The sequence below is a fragment of the Equus przewalskii genome, chromosome 21 (assembly GCF_037783145.1).
Source record: "Equus przewalskii isolate Varuska chromosome 21, EquPr2, whole genome shotgun sequence".
In the NCBI taxonomy this organism is placed as follows: Eukaryota; Metazoa; Chordata; class Mammalia; order Perissodactyla; family Equidae; genus Equus; species Equus przewalskii.
In genome coordinates, this window is record NC_091851.1 from 33,308,146 (window position 1) to 33,322,290 (window position 14,145).

The window sequence follows — 14,145 nt, forward strand, 5'->3', positions numbered from 1 at the left end:
CAGAGGACAGGTGCTCTGCAGATGTGAGCTAATGAGGGGTGTGTGTGTGTGTGCATGCGCATGTGTGTGTGCGTGTGTGGAGGGCAGAATCTATCAAGTTCACACTCTAGGCCCCTGCCTCTGCTGGGGGGTGGGTCTCAACTAACCGCAGGACAGACGCCCAGGAGGCAGCAGGCCCGTCCCATCACCCTGCCGCCCAGAGCTCTGTGTGCTCCCAACGCCTCCTCCTGGCCGCACCTGGTAGCCGAGGGTCAGGTCAGGAGGTGAACGAAGAGGATGGCCAGGCCGATGTTGAGCAGGATCACCATGCAGATGAGGACGGTGTTGGGGACCTGGGAATAGCGCAGAGGGGCCGCCTGAGTCCCCCGGCCTCTGAAACATGTCCCCCACAAGTCACAGCAAGGCTGGACACAGCAGCAGTAACTTACAGAAGGCTCCTCCTGAGAGTACCCCCCTACCCCGTTTTGCTCACTGCTGTGTCCAGCAGAGGACAGCAGACCATCAGAGCCAGAGGATTCTGAGAAATAATTTACCAAATGGCTCGGGGCCCAGAGAGGCGCAGGAGCGTGCCCCAAAGTACACATTGGGCTGGGCTGCGCCTGGAACCCAGGAGCTCGGCCTTCCCCACTGCTAATTCCTCTGGAGCCGCATTCGTCAGTCCCTCAGAGCCCAGCTTCCCTCTCCGTCGCTTCAGTTCCCAGCTCCCAGCCTCCCATAAAAAGCCGGGAGGACAAGGACCCAAGCCCCCTTGGGCCCTTCCTCCACCCCCACTAGGAAGGCCTCCCTGCTACACCGGGAAGCAGATGCTGCTGGTGCCCCGCCCAGATCTCTCTGATCCGGCAGGTGCACCCACCCCCAGCTGCTTAGGGCCCCTAGCGCCCCATTCTCCAAAGAACTGCCCCCTGCTGACTAGACAGCAGGTACAAAGGCCTGCCCCTGCCCGGAAGAGGCGGCGCTGCGGGGTAATTGATGCTCCCAGGTTCTCCGGGATCAGTCTACACTTGACTGAGCCCACATCCCTGCTGGGGGTTGCCCCCGGCTCTATCCTGTGCCATCACCCTCTCCCTAGTCCTCTGCACGGAATCCTGCCTCAAGCTCGACCCGTCGAGGGAACCAGCCTCACCTCCTCTATCTCCACCTCGGCCTCCGCCGCGGCCGCCGCCTCCTTCCGAGCCTTCTTCTTGGCCCCGCCCTTGGTCAGCCCCCGGGCCTCAGTCTTGCGGGCCTTGGCCCTGGGCTCGGCTTTGGGGACGATGGGCTTGGGCTCCAGCTTGGCGGGGGAGTCGGGCGCGGCGGCGCTGGCCGGGGACGCGGGGGCGCTGGCCGGGGACGCGGGGGCCGAGTCGGACCCGGCGGCGTCGGGCTCGGGCTCGTCGTCGAAGGGCGGCGGCGCGGGCGGCGCGGTGCGCACGGCGTAGCTGTGGTAGCCGCGGTACAGCGCCACCTCGGGCTCCCGCGACGGCGCGGGCGGCGCCTGCAGCGCCTCGATGGCCATGTGCTCGGCGGCGGGGCGCGCAGGGCTGCGGCGGCCCGCGCCCTCGGACGGCGTGGCGGGCCGGCTGCCCTCGGGGCCGGACTCGCCGTTCCAGGCGCCCGGGCTCAGCAGGCCGTCCTTGGACGATGCTCCGGGCCGGGGCCGCTTGGGCTGCGGGGGCGTCCCGGCCGGCGACGGGGGCCCTCCCTCCGGCCGAGGGGTCTCGCGCTCATGCAGCTGCGGGCTCTCGCGGGGCCGCTCCGGGAGGCCCGCGGCGCCCGGGCTCCGGTCGGGGGGCTCCAGCAGGCTCTCCGAGTTCTCCAGGATCTCCTGGAGCAGCCGGCGCTTCTGATATTCCGGACCTGCCAGGGACAACACGGAGGGGCCGGGTCTGAACCCCCGGGCCGCCACGGGGGATCCCGGGCAAGCCACTTAACTCGCTGAGCCTCGTGTATTCACTCAGCCAGCTCTCACCTACCGTCTCCCGTGTGCCCGGCGCTGGTCTAAGCAATGTCCAGATAGGAACTCATTCAATCATTTTAATAACCCTACGAGGCTGACGCTATTACTTAACCTCCATTTTACACACGAAGAAAGGGAGCTCAGAGAGGTGAAATCACTTTTCCAAATCACCCAGCTGACAAAGGGCAGAGCCAGGACCAGCACCCAGTTTATGCTCTTAACGGTGACACTGATCTCTTTCCATTCCCTTATCTGAAAAATGGGCCTAATCATACTTAGTTCATAAATGCAAATAGAAGGATCAACTGAGTGGGAAAAAATGCATGTAAAATGCCGAGCTCAGGGCCTGGCACATAGTGACAGCTGCTGGTACAACCACCCAAGACAGAGGTAGCCGCCAGTGTCACTCTTCCTGGGACCAGCAGGGGGGCACTGTGACCAGAAGCAACTTAACCTCCGGGATTTGTGCTCCAAGGCCTTCCATCTAGTCTCCCTTTGATCTCTTTGCTGCAGCCAGAATAAGGCTTAGAAAATACAAATCTAATCATCCACTCACCTTAAAATTCTCAATGCAGAGAACACCTGTCTCCCACCCGGAGAGCTCCCACCACTCAACCCAAGAGCAAAGTCTGCATGAGTGCCGCAGGTACTCCTTACTCTGCAGCCTCATTTCCCAGAGCAAAGAGCCTGGGGTGAGGCTAGTCTGCTGGGGGCCTCCATACCAGCTCCGCAGTCTCAGCATGAGTCCCTTTGTGTCATCCCATCCCATGTTCGCACCAGGCCCCACAGTTTCTAGAACTCACAGGCATTCATGAATCTATTAGGCATCTCAGCTTTCCAGCAAGCAAAGGAAAAAAAAGTGTCCACTCCCCGGGACCTTCCCCACCCTGTCCGGCCCACCCTCTTCCTGGCTGGCCCTACCTGGCTGGTAGAAGTCTGGAGCCAGCTCCCTGGCCAAAGTGCGGGCAATGTTGGACTCTTGGTTGGCAGCCACGGCAGCCTGTTCCGCTGCCTCTGCTTTGGCCTTGGCGTGGCTTGTCCTAAGGAGACAACATGGCGGAGATTCAGGATCCCTCCAGAGAACCAGCCCTCTGCTCCTCCTCCCCAACCTACAAAGAGATACCTTGGACAGAGCATCCATTCACTCAGGCTGTCAATGAGTATTTATTGAGCCCTGTGGCCCAGACTGCTGTGCAGCCCCCAGACCATTTCCTTTTCTTTCTGGGTACACAGATAGACTACATTTCCCAGCCTCCCTTGCAGTTAGATGTGGTCAGGTGACTGAGTCCTGGCCAATGCATTGTGGGAAGACATTTTGTAGCCCATTTCCAGGCCTGGTCCATAAAAATCTCCCCTGTAATCCTCTATGTCCTCTCTTTTCCCCCACTGCTATAAAATGCAGAGGAGTCCAACGTCCCTAAACAAGGCATTTAACTTCTTTTGTGTCACAGACCCCTCTGGCATCTGGTGATGCCTAATGGACCCCTTCTCAGAATAATGTTTTGAAATGCATAAATTACATAGGATTACAAAGGGATGCAATTATACTGACACACTGTTACCAAAATATCTAAAGGAACAAATTTGTAATATAATAATGTATGTCCTTCTTTATTAATACATTAAACAAAATACTAGCAGGTCTATTAACTACCACAGTTTTAAAGTATACATTAGCATAAAGGATATTTCAAGGATACTGCAACAATAGTAATGTGACATGAAAATATCTGTGATTTCTATTGGTGACAAAGTCACAGATACTTCTAATACTACTGTGGTTTATTGCCTGCTTCCATAATTAAAGAAAATGCTAAATTTCAGTTAGAGGTTAAGAAAAATAAAGATGTAGTTTTCCCATCTGATGTAGACCGCTGGTACCCTGCCCAGATCCCTTCACTGGGCAAATGCACCCACCCCCAGCTGCTCAGCCGATTGCTAATGGCTCATTGCTGTCCCAGAGAATTGCAATCAAGAAGCCATCTTATTCCAGAGGTCAAAACCCCCTAGCTCCCCCAACCCAGAAAGCCCAACCAATGACTAATGACACTGCCCAGCCCCCTCCTGTCCCAGGAGGAAGCAACTCTGTGGTCTTATCCTGGGTCCAGAGTTCCTGTGGGATCAGGCTGAAGCAAGACTCCACGTAAGACCACACCCTTGCTTGGCTACTTCCCGATCCCATCCCACCTCTCTCACCCCCCCCTCTCCTGAGAGTGGTCCCTCAATAAACACCTGCACAGAATCCCCATCTTCGATCCAGCTTCTAGGGAATCTAATCTATGACAGCATCCAAGTTCATGGACTCCCTGAATTATACCCAGAGAATCCCCTGCAGACCCAGGTTAAGAAACACAGTGGAAGGAACCTGGATCCATAAGTGATTACTGCATGGAGCAAAGTCCCCCGCCCACAGACCCACTGGAATGTGGGACATTTAAGCATTAAATTTAAACACTAAATGTGGAACATTTAAACAAGTCTTCAACGTTTATTCCGTTAAGCACCTGAGATTTGGGGCATGTTTGTTTCAGCTGTTAGTCTAGCCTGACTAATAACACTAATACTAATAACTATTAGTAACTACTAAGTAGTCACAGCCCCTGACTGATGGGCCAGGCACCGCTCTAAAGGAGTTGCAGGGATGAGCTCACGTAATCTCGTGATGCCTTAGGAAGCCAGTGCTCTTACTATTTTCCCTATTTTACAGAACAGGAAACTGAGGCACAGACAGCTTCAATAACTTGCCCAAGCTCTCAGAGTCACTAAGTGCAAGATCTGGGATTCTGAACCCAGGCCAGATGACTCCAGGGCCTGTGTGCTTGAGCGCACTCTGGAGCATGTGCCACTCATGTGGCCAGGAGCTGAGGACAGAGATTCCTGTGGACGAGACAAGCCTGGTGCCTGTCTCACTGTCCAGTGAGGGGGAATGGGGAGTAAATAAACAACAAAGTTATTTAATGAAATGTAATTAAATAAAAAATTCTTCACTGCAGTTGTGAGACGTGTCATGAAGGAAGAGTACAGAATGCACTGAGCATGCAGAACAGGGCGACCTGATGCAGCTCGGCAGTGGAGGGGGCGGTCAGGAGGACTCCCGTGAGGATGTGACATTCAGGCTAAGACGGAGAAACACATAAAGTAGGCCCATAGAGGTGAGGAGGGGACAGCAAGCCACGTAGAGAGAAGAGCATGTGCAAAGGCCCTGGGGGGAGTAAGAGCTTGTGCCTTTGGGAAACTCAAAGGTCAAATCAGTGCCCACACATGCAGACGAGTTAACTACCGGGAGAGTTGTGCGTGTGTCTGTGTATGTGTGTCTGTATCTCAGTCTCCAGCACAGAATTGAGCCCCTGATCGGGGAGATAAATTTTATTAAGCTCCTGCCCCGTCCCAGGCCCTTTACCTATGTTATGCCTTTCAATCCTCACAACTGCCTGGGAAGTAGTTTTCACTGTCCGTACTTCACAGGTGGGGAAATTGAGTCTCAGACAGGTATCTTGGTCCAGGATGCAAAATGATGCTTAATAACACAAAATGATGCTTTGCTTACAAAGCATTTACCACATGCCAAGGGCTTTACGGAAATCCTCCTTTAATTCCCCCAATAACTCTACGTGGCAGATGTTACTACTATCATCCCTCTTTACAGAGGAGAAATCCAGGCCACAGCAGGCTCTAAGGAACTCACCCAAACTTATACGGCTGGCATGCGACAGAGTGAGCTTTCAAACCAAGGCTTTCTGGGATCTGGAGTCTGTGCCCTTAACGACGGGCAACACTTCCACTCAGTAACGAGGAGTGCAGTTCCAACCCAGAACAGTCTGATTCCCAAGCCCCCGCCCTCTCCACTCTGCCACACTGCCACAACGTTTACTGGAGGGAAGAATATTTTGCTGAATTAAAGAGTGCGTAAGTGAGCGTACGCATACACGCACACACGCGTACGTGTACAGACCAGGGCGCAACATCGGCAATAGCTACAAGCACGGCTTTGGCGTCAGCAGCCCTGGATTCCAACTGTGGCTCTGCCGAGGCCGCAGCCAGGGTGAGGCAAGTGAGGCATTCACCTGGGCTCAAAACTTAGGGGGATACCAAAAAACTCAGTAATCAAGATAAATACTATTCTATCGCATTATTTTTAAAAGTCAAAATTAGTGCAAAAAAAAGTCCTTGATGAACAAGCTATGAACAAAATGTGAATAAAGACTGGATCAGACCCTGCATTTGTGTGACTTGCCTCCCTTGCCTCAGCCTAGTCCTGATCCCACTGGGGCTCTAGGACCTTGGTGAGTAGCTGTGCCTCTCTGTGCCTCAGTTTCTTAATCAGTACCCTGAAGACAATACTTCTCCCCTCAGGGAGTTGCTGTGAAAACTAAAGAGAGGCAGCATATGACAGTGTTTAGCCCAGCATGGGGCTGAGTGGTGGTGGTGGTGGTGGTGGTGGTGGTGGTGGTGGTGGTGGTGGTGGTGATGGTGGTGATGGCGGTGATAATGGTGGTGGTGGTGAGGGAGGAGGAGGAGAAGGAGGAAGATGCCATTTATGACATCAAAACTGCGAGTCGTACATGCATATCCCCAGGCTCATATATGCCTGTACATGGGTATGTGTGATTCAAAGTCCTGAACTTTCCAGAAACACTTCCCTGGAAACCTGAAACCCCAGGTGGGGGGAGGAGGGAAAGGGCTGGGCAAACCTTCAAACTGAGAAAATGTCCTTTTTTGGTAATGCAAGCTGGATGAGGCTTGTTTCCCAGTGCCTGGGAAGCGGTGTTGCAGGACTCCGCAGGCCGGAACGGCAGCCTTCACCCAAAGCCCTGGAATATTCTCGGGGATCAACTGTGAACTCTTCAGGGCAGCCAGAACAGGGCTGAGAAGGGGGAGGCCACACAGCCCAAGGCAGTGAGGGCTGCTGTGCTGGAAGGAAGCTCACTCCTGCCCGCGTCCATCAGCCTGGCCGATCGATCAAATCCCTTATCAGCCCTCCCCTCACCAGTGGCTCTGATTTCAGGAATGGCTCCCCGGCTCCCCAGCCTTCCAGCCAGAATCCCAGTGCTCTCCCACACGCTCCCTCCTCATCCCCGTCCACATCCACAGCCACCAGTCACCTACTGTCCCTTCTACTCCCTCTAAGCTCTAGAATGTGCCCACCTCTCCATCCTTCTGTCACTCCTCCTGCAAAGCCCCCACCCCCATCTGCCACCTCCTTGCCTCCTGGCTCGCTCCCTACCATGGATCCTGCACGCAGCGCCACCATGAGCTGGCTTACCCCATACATCCAGTAGCCTCACCTCTTGCTCAAGATCTTTGCAAGGCTACCTACCGTGCTCAAAATAAAGTCCCAACTACTTAGCACAGCCTTCAAAGCTCTGCAGACCCTCGGCCCGAGGCAGTCTTGATGGGGTCTATCTGGCAGCTCAGAGGGTGAAGGGCCGGCCAAATCGCTGTTGCCCAGAGGCCACGGCTTCCAGTCCAGTGCCACTCGCAGTGTGGTCCATGCCCTCCCAGCCCCCTCATCACCTGGGAGCTTGCTAGAAACGTAGATTTTCGGGCTCCACCCCAGATCTAGTGAATCAGAATTTCTGGGGGAGAAGCCAGGAATCCATGTTTATAAGCTCTCAAGATGCTTCCACTGCTCTCTGAAGTTTGAGAAGCATGTGCTAGACAGACAGAGAGAAAATCCAGCTCTATTTTCGGCAGTTCCCAGCCTGCTCAACCCCCCAGAGCCTTGAGCAGTTCTCTTTAAGCACCAGGACCCTCCCCGAGTTTGGCTCCTGGAAGGGAAATGCAACAACCATTTCTTCTCCCACCACCAGTCCTGGGGTCTGGCCTGGTGCCTCTGGGGGAGGGTCTCCTAGGAGGGCTCTGACCCTGCTGGGGGGAAGGCAAGGAGCAGTAACTGGGGCAGGGGGAGGGGCAGGGATCAGTCACTCTTCTTGATTTCATTCGGATTATCTTTCGTCAGCAGGGTTAAAAATAAGGCTGGTGGTTGAGGGACAGAGGGAGGGGGCTAACCCTAACTGAAGCACGTCTGAGAGCTCCCGCCCCGCCCCGGCCCTCAACGCTCAGTTAGAACCTCCACTAGGCACTGATGGCTTCATTGGGCCAGAGAGGGACCCTCGCTGGCCTGGCCCCTGACTCCATGCCTTTGCTCTGGCTGTTCTCCCATCTGGAATGCTCTTGGCCCTCCGTCCACCCTCCCAGCCTTAATGGCCAGCTCCAGACCCGCTTCTGTGTATTTAACGCAACTCGACAGAGTGCCTACTGTGTTCTGGGCACTGTGGCTACAAGAGGAAACCAAGCATCAGAAAATCCCCTGTAGAGCCACATTCTATTGTAGGGGTGGGCAAATTACGGTGGGACACCAAATCCGGCCCGCTGCCTGTTTTTGTACCGCCTGTGAAGTAATAATGGTTTTTATATATTTAAATGGTTAAAAAAAACCAAAGGAGTAATAATTTCTGACATGTGAAAATTACATGAAATTCAAATGTCAGTGGCCATATAAATAAAGTTTTATTGGAACACAGCCACGCCCACTTGTTTACATATGGTCAGGAGTTAAGTAGTTGCCACAGAGACTTTGACCTGCAAGGCCAAAAATATTGACGTTCCTGTCCTTTACAGGAAAAGTTTGCCGACCCTTTTCTAATGCACTCACTCAACAACTGTCTCTTCTACTACTCTTATTAATAATATTAATCTGTTATTTGTTGAGCACTTTGTGCCCAGCTCTGTGCTATGGCTTTACACATACGATCTCAGAGAGGGGGAGTCACCTTCTCAAGGTCACACAGCTAGAAAGTGAATCTGCCCAAGCTCTTCCCCATCACACCAAGCTGCTGCCCTGCTGGCACTGACTCTGGGCCAGGTCCTCCACATGCGGGGACCACGGATGGAGAGGAATAGGACCAGCAGCCACCTGGGGAGCTCGCAGCCTAATGCAGGTCTGCCAAGACAATCATGCAACATCTCTGAAAATCAACGGATGAACAGGGGTGCAGAGCAAAGCCCATACGCCTCATGGTGGAGGAGCTGAGGGGGCCAGGCTGGCCAGACTGGCCAGGCTGCCTCGGTGCAAGTCCTGGCTCTGCTCCTTAGACCCTTGGGCAAGTCTGAGCCCCCGGAGCCCCAGTCTCCTCATCTGTAACATGGGGATAACACCAGCACCAGCCTCGGAGAAACAGTGCAGGGACTGAGAACAGAGGCCAGGACAGACGAAGTGCCAAGAGGGGCTTGGGAAATAAATTAAATAACAAGCACAGTTTTTTGGAGGAAAAAAATCCTGAATGTACCAAATGTCACTAATTTGTTAAATGAAAATGAAAAAATACAATTGTTCAGAACAAGGAGCCCACGGCAGGTTTGCAGGACAGAGGCAGATAATCCACGTCCCCAGCTCAGCCTCTCTGGAGGCTGCTGAGGTGGCTGACAGGGACAGTGCTGCCAAGGGTCTTCCTGGGGGGCTGCTTCCCATGCCACTGGCCTGCCCTCTCCCAAAATGGCCCCTCGCCCCGGCTCTGGACGGCCATGGCCCTTGCCCCCAGAACAATCATGGTCAGAGGAACCATGAGGAGGAGCCACAGCTGGCCACCCGCCCAGAGGGCTCCCTGGAGAAAGCCCCCTTGCCCCCGCCAAGGATGCAGGCAAGGGCCCAGTTAGGGGGCCCTGACGGACAGGGGCAGTCCTCCCCACCCCACCCTCAGGACTCCATTCACTCGGCAAACGAGTGCTAAGCCCCTGCCGGGAAGCCCCTCACATAGAGGGTTAAGGGCCAAGCTCAAGCCCAAATTGCAGACCATCACATTGTGGGTATCTGACCTTCGCTCTCCGGCCTCAGTTTCCTCAACTGTGAAATGGAGATAATAACACTTACCTCATAAAATTACTAAGAGTCCGAAATGAGATAATACAAACGTGCTTAGCATAATAAACCAAGCACTTAACAAAAACTAGCTATCATCATTATCGTGGTTTTTGTTATTATTATAACAATACTCCCAGCAATTCCCTTCCAAAACTCTATGGACTGACTACAAATTGGGATGTAAATATACATTCTTGTAGAAGGACAGGTCATCCAAACATTGTTCAAGGTTCACCCACGCTATAGCACGTATCAGCACTTCATTCCTTCCTCTCGCCAAATAACGGTCCACTGGGCGGATGAACCCTAGTTTATCTGGTCATCAGTTGATGAACATTTGAGTTGTTTCCACCTTTTGGTTCCTATGAATAATGCTGCTATGGACATTTGTGTCCAAGTTTTTGTGTGGATGTGTGTTTTCACTCCTCTTGGGTAGACACCAAGGAGCGGAGTTGCTGGATCATATGGTAACTCCATGTTTACCTTCTGAGGAACGGCCAGGCTGGTTCTGAAGTGGCTGCACCATTTCACATTCTATCAGTAATGTATGAGGCTTCCAATTTCTCCACATCCTTGCTAACATTTGTTATCATCCATCCTTTTTATTTCAGTCACACTAGTGGTTTGAGAGGTGCCATCTCATGGCAGTTTTGATTTGCATTTCCCTGACGCCTAATGACGTTGAGTATGTTTTTATGTGCTTAATGGCCATTTATGTATCTTCTTAGGAGAAATGTCTATTCAGATTCTCTGCCTATTTTTAACTGGTTTTTTTTTGGTCTTTTTATTATGAGTTGTAAAAGTTCTTTATATATACTAGACACAAGTCCCTTATCAGATATATGATTCGCAAATATTTTTCCCATTCTGTGGATTGTCTTTTCACTTTCTTGTTGATGTCCTTTGAAACATAGCAGTTTTTAAATTTAACGAAGTCCAATTTATCTATTTTCCTTTTGTTGCCTATGTTTCTGGTGTCCCATCTAAGACAATGATTTACTCCTATATTTTCTTCTAAGAGTTTTATAGTTTTAGCTTTTACATATAGGTCTATGAGCACTGCTTCCAATAAGAAAAAATGAGAAATAACCTAAGGGTTCATACCACCCTATGAGGTGGGCACCACCACCATGTTACAGAGGAGGAAACTGACACCCAGAGCTTAAGTCACTTGCCCATATCATCAGAATGACCACTGAGCCAGACACGGCTCCCACTCTGGAAGGATATAGAGTCTGGTAGGACAGATAAGACAAGGTGAAAAGTCGTGAGAGCAGAACAAATAGAAGGCTAGAGGAGCAAGCCGATCTGGTGGGTTACAAGCTCATAATTCGTGTTTTGTTATTTTTATGCTATATATTATAAATATAAACGTATAAAATATATAGTATAAAATAATATGGCTTCTGGGGCCAGCCCTGTGGCCAAGTGGTTAAGTTCACGGGCTCTACTTTGGTGGCCCAGGGTTTTGCCAGTTCAGATCCTGGGCGTGGACCAGCACCACTCATCAAGCCATGCTGAGGCGGTGTCCCACATAGCACAACCAGAGGCACTCACAACTAGGATATACAACTATGTACTGGGGGACTTTGGGGAGAAGAAGAAGAAAAAAAAAAAGATTGGCAACAGTTTTTAGCTCAGGTGCCAACCTTTAAAAAAAAAAAAGAAAAATAAATAAATAAAATATTTTTTAAAAAATTTAAAAAAATATTATGGCTTTTTTGTTGAAAATTTTGGAAAATAGATTTTTTTTTTTAAGAAAAAATTGCCGTTAACATTTGGCTATTGTGAGGTGGTCAGGAGCACAGCTGCGTGACTGTGGGTGATTCGTGTAAATTCTCTGTGCTTTGACTCTTCCATCTGTAAAATGAGGGTGTGAACAGCCCCTACCTCACAGGGTTGTGGGGATTATAGAGCGAATTTGTGTACATAAAGCATTTAGAACAGAGCCTGGCTGACAGTGAGCTCTATGCAAGTGTTTGGAAAATTCAGAAAGAGGATTTGTTCAAGTCAAAGTGGGGGGCATGGGTTCTGAGTCTGGGGGTCTGTGCCACCCAGAGGCCCTACGCAGAACCTCCTCACCCTGAAATCCCAGCCTGAAATCCCCAGGGCACGGAGGCAGCGTTTTCCAGATCTTGTTCTATGGCGACCCTTCTCCCCTTCTCCCTGGGACCCATGAATGTTACCTTATATGGCAAAGAGCCTTTGCACATACCATCAAATTAAGGATCCTGAGATGGGGAGATTCTCCTGGATTACGCCACAGGCCTTAAATGTAATCACAAGTGTCCTTAAAAGAGGGAGGTGGAGGGAGATGTGACGACAGAAGAGGAGAAGGCAAAGGACGTGATGACAGAAGCAGGGCCTGGAGTGACACGCTTTGAAGATGGAGGAAGGGGCCACAAGCCAAGGAACGGGCAGCCACGAAAAAGCTAAAAAGTCGAGGAACTGGGTCCTCCCATCAGACCTTCCAGAAGGACCGGCCCTGCCAACAGCCTGACTTTAGACCAGTGAGACTAATTTCAGACTTTCGACCTCCAGGACTGTAAGAGAAGAAATTTGTGTTGTTTTAAGCCCCCAGGTTGTGGGAATTTGTTACAGTAGCAATAAGAAGCTAGAACAACCTGTGTGATTGCACGTCAACCTCAAGACAACCTACTTTACAGGAGAGGAAATGGAGGCTCAGAAAATTACTTGCCCAAGGCTCATAGCTAGTAAGTGCCAGAGCTGCTGGAACCTGAATCCAGGCCCGTGTGGGGCCGCAGCCTGCGCTGACCCGCACATCTGCACGCTGCCGCAGGTCAAGCCCTTTCCAGAAGGGCCCAGACACAACCCAGCTTCTTCCCCCAGGGGCGCTGTGAGGCCCTGAATTTTATCCCCAGCATTCACCCTGCCTGTCTGAGAGGGCCCAGGGCTAGTGGTTACTAGCAGTAATGTCCCCTACATTCCCAAAGAAAGGCTAGTCCATCGGGACCTGGGAATTGCCTGGCTGACTACGTATGACTGAGGTCTGGCTGCACGTCGGCAATCAGTGGAAGCACAGTTTGCTAGGAAAGTAGGTCCTGGGGCCGGCCTGATGGCGTAGTCGTTGAGTTCCCATGCTCTCCTTTGGTAGCCCAGGGTTTGTGGGTCTGGATCCCAGGTGCGGACCTACACACCACTCATCAAGCCATGCTGTGGCAGCATCCCACATAAAAAATAGAGGAAGACTGGCACAGACGTTAGCTCAGTGACATTCTTCCTCAAGCAAAAAGAGGAAGATTGGCAACAGATGTTAGCTCAGGGCCAATCTTGAAAGAAAGAAAGAGAGAGAGAGAAAGAGAGAGAGAAAGAGAGAGAGAGAAAGAGAGAGAGAGAGAAAGAAAGAAAGAGAGAGAGAGAGAGAGAGAGAAAGAGAGAGAGAAAGAAAAAAGGTCTTAAATATTACCACCAGAAAAGAGAAATGGTAATTATGTGACATGACAGCGGTATTAGATAATGCTAAAGTGGTGATCATTTTGCAATATATAACTGTATCAGATCAACACATTGTGCACCTGAAACTCACACATTGTTATATGTCAATTGTATCTCAATAAAGTTGGAAAACAAAACAGTAGCTTCATTAAACTCTCTTCAATTGAATCTTTTGAATACACCCCTTCCTGCCAGGACTCTGACTGATACGACCTCTTCAGATCTTTTGCATGTGCATATAGTATGCCTATTCCAAAATAAGTAAATATATTTTAAAAACCTAGCACCTATCAGTGGGAGGACTTTTAGAGCTATGGTTTATGTATTCCTTACAACAACTCTAAGGCGTAGTATTGTTATGGCCACTAAATAGGCAGGGAAATAGGCTCCAAGAGGCAGTGTGACCCAGGGCAGCCACACAGCTGGGAAGTGCAAGGCTGGGGCTGAGCCCCTGGTGGCCTGATGCCGAGCCTGTGTCATCCAGTGCAGGGTGGGCCCTAGGGGACATTCCAGTCTAAGCCTTGTGTACCCCACAGGAAGAAGGCAAGGACTGGGTTAACACCCAGGTCTCCTGGGCTGGTCCTGCTCTGTGCTGTGTTCTCTAAGGCTTTCTTGGAGCTGGAAGGCTTGACTGAGATGGAGGCAGCGGGGTGACATTAAAAATATCCAGTAACTGCATAGGGGCGCCAACCAATGAGAATGGTGTGGAGGCCCTCCTGTTGTGCCAGGTGGTTAAACATTTAGTTTCTGGGTCCTGGGGAAGACAAGGTTCTGGGCAAGAGGCCACGAGTACAGGACAGTAACACGGGGTGGGGAGCACTTAGGGGTCTCAGGGCAGCTGCTGGTCACAAACTGGTACAAACTGGAATCTTTCAGAACTTTAACAACTGGC

The 14,145-nt window shown here is 51.4% G+C and overlaps 1 protein-coding gene across 2 annotated transcripts in view; it reads right to left on the bottom strand.

Annotated features, from left to right (window-relative positions):
* JPH2 (junctophilin 2) overlaps positions 1 to 14,145 on the bottom strand; it is a 60,741-nt gene that overhangs the window by 2,789 nt on the left and 43,807 nt on the right. The window contains exons 4-6 of one of the 2 annotated variants that reach the window (XR_011531116.1): positions 2,858 to 2,976; positions 1,124 to 1,836; positions 147 to 332 (exon numbers count right to left, since the gene is read on the bottom strand). Coding sequence is in view for 1 of the 2 variants with exons in the window: in XM_070589282.1 (XP_070445383.1) it covers positions 252 to 332; positions 1,124 to 1,836; positions 2,858 to 2,976 (913 nt within the window). In the remaining variant the exon portion in view is untranslated. The remainder of the gene's footprint in view (positions 1 to 146; positions 333 to 1,123; positions 1,837 to 2,857; positions 2,977 to 14,145) is intronic. The other variant, XM_070589282.1, reaches the window with a different exon arrangement.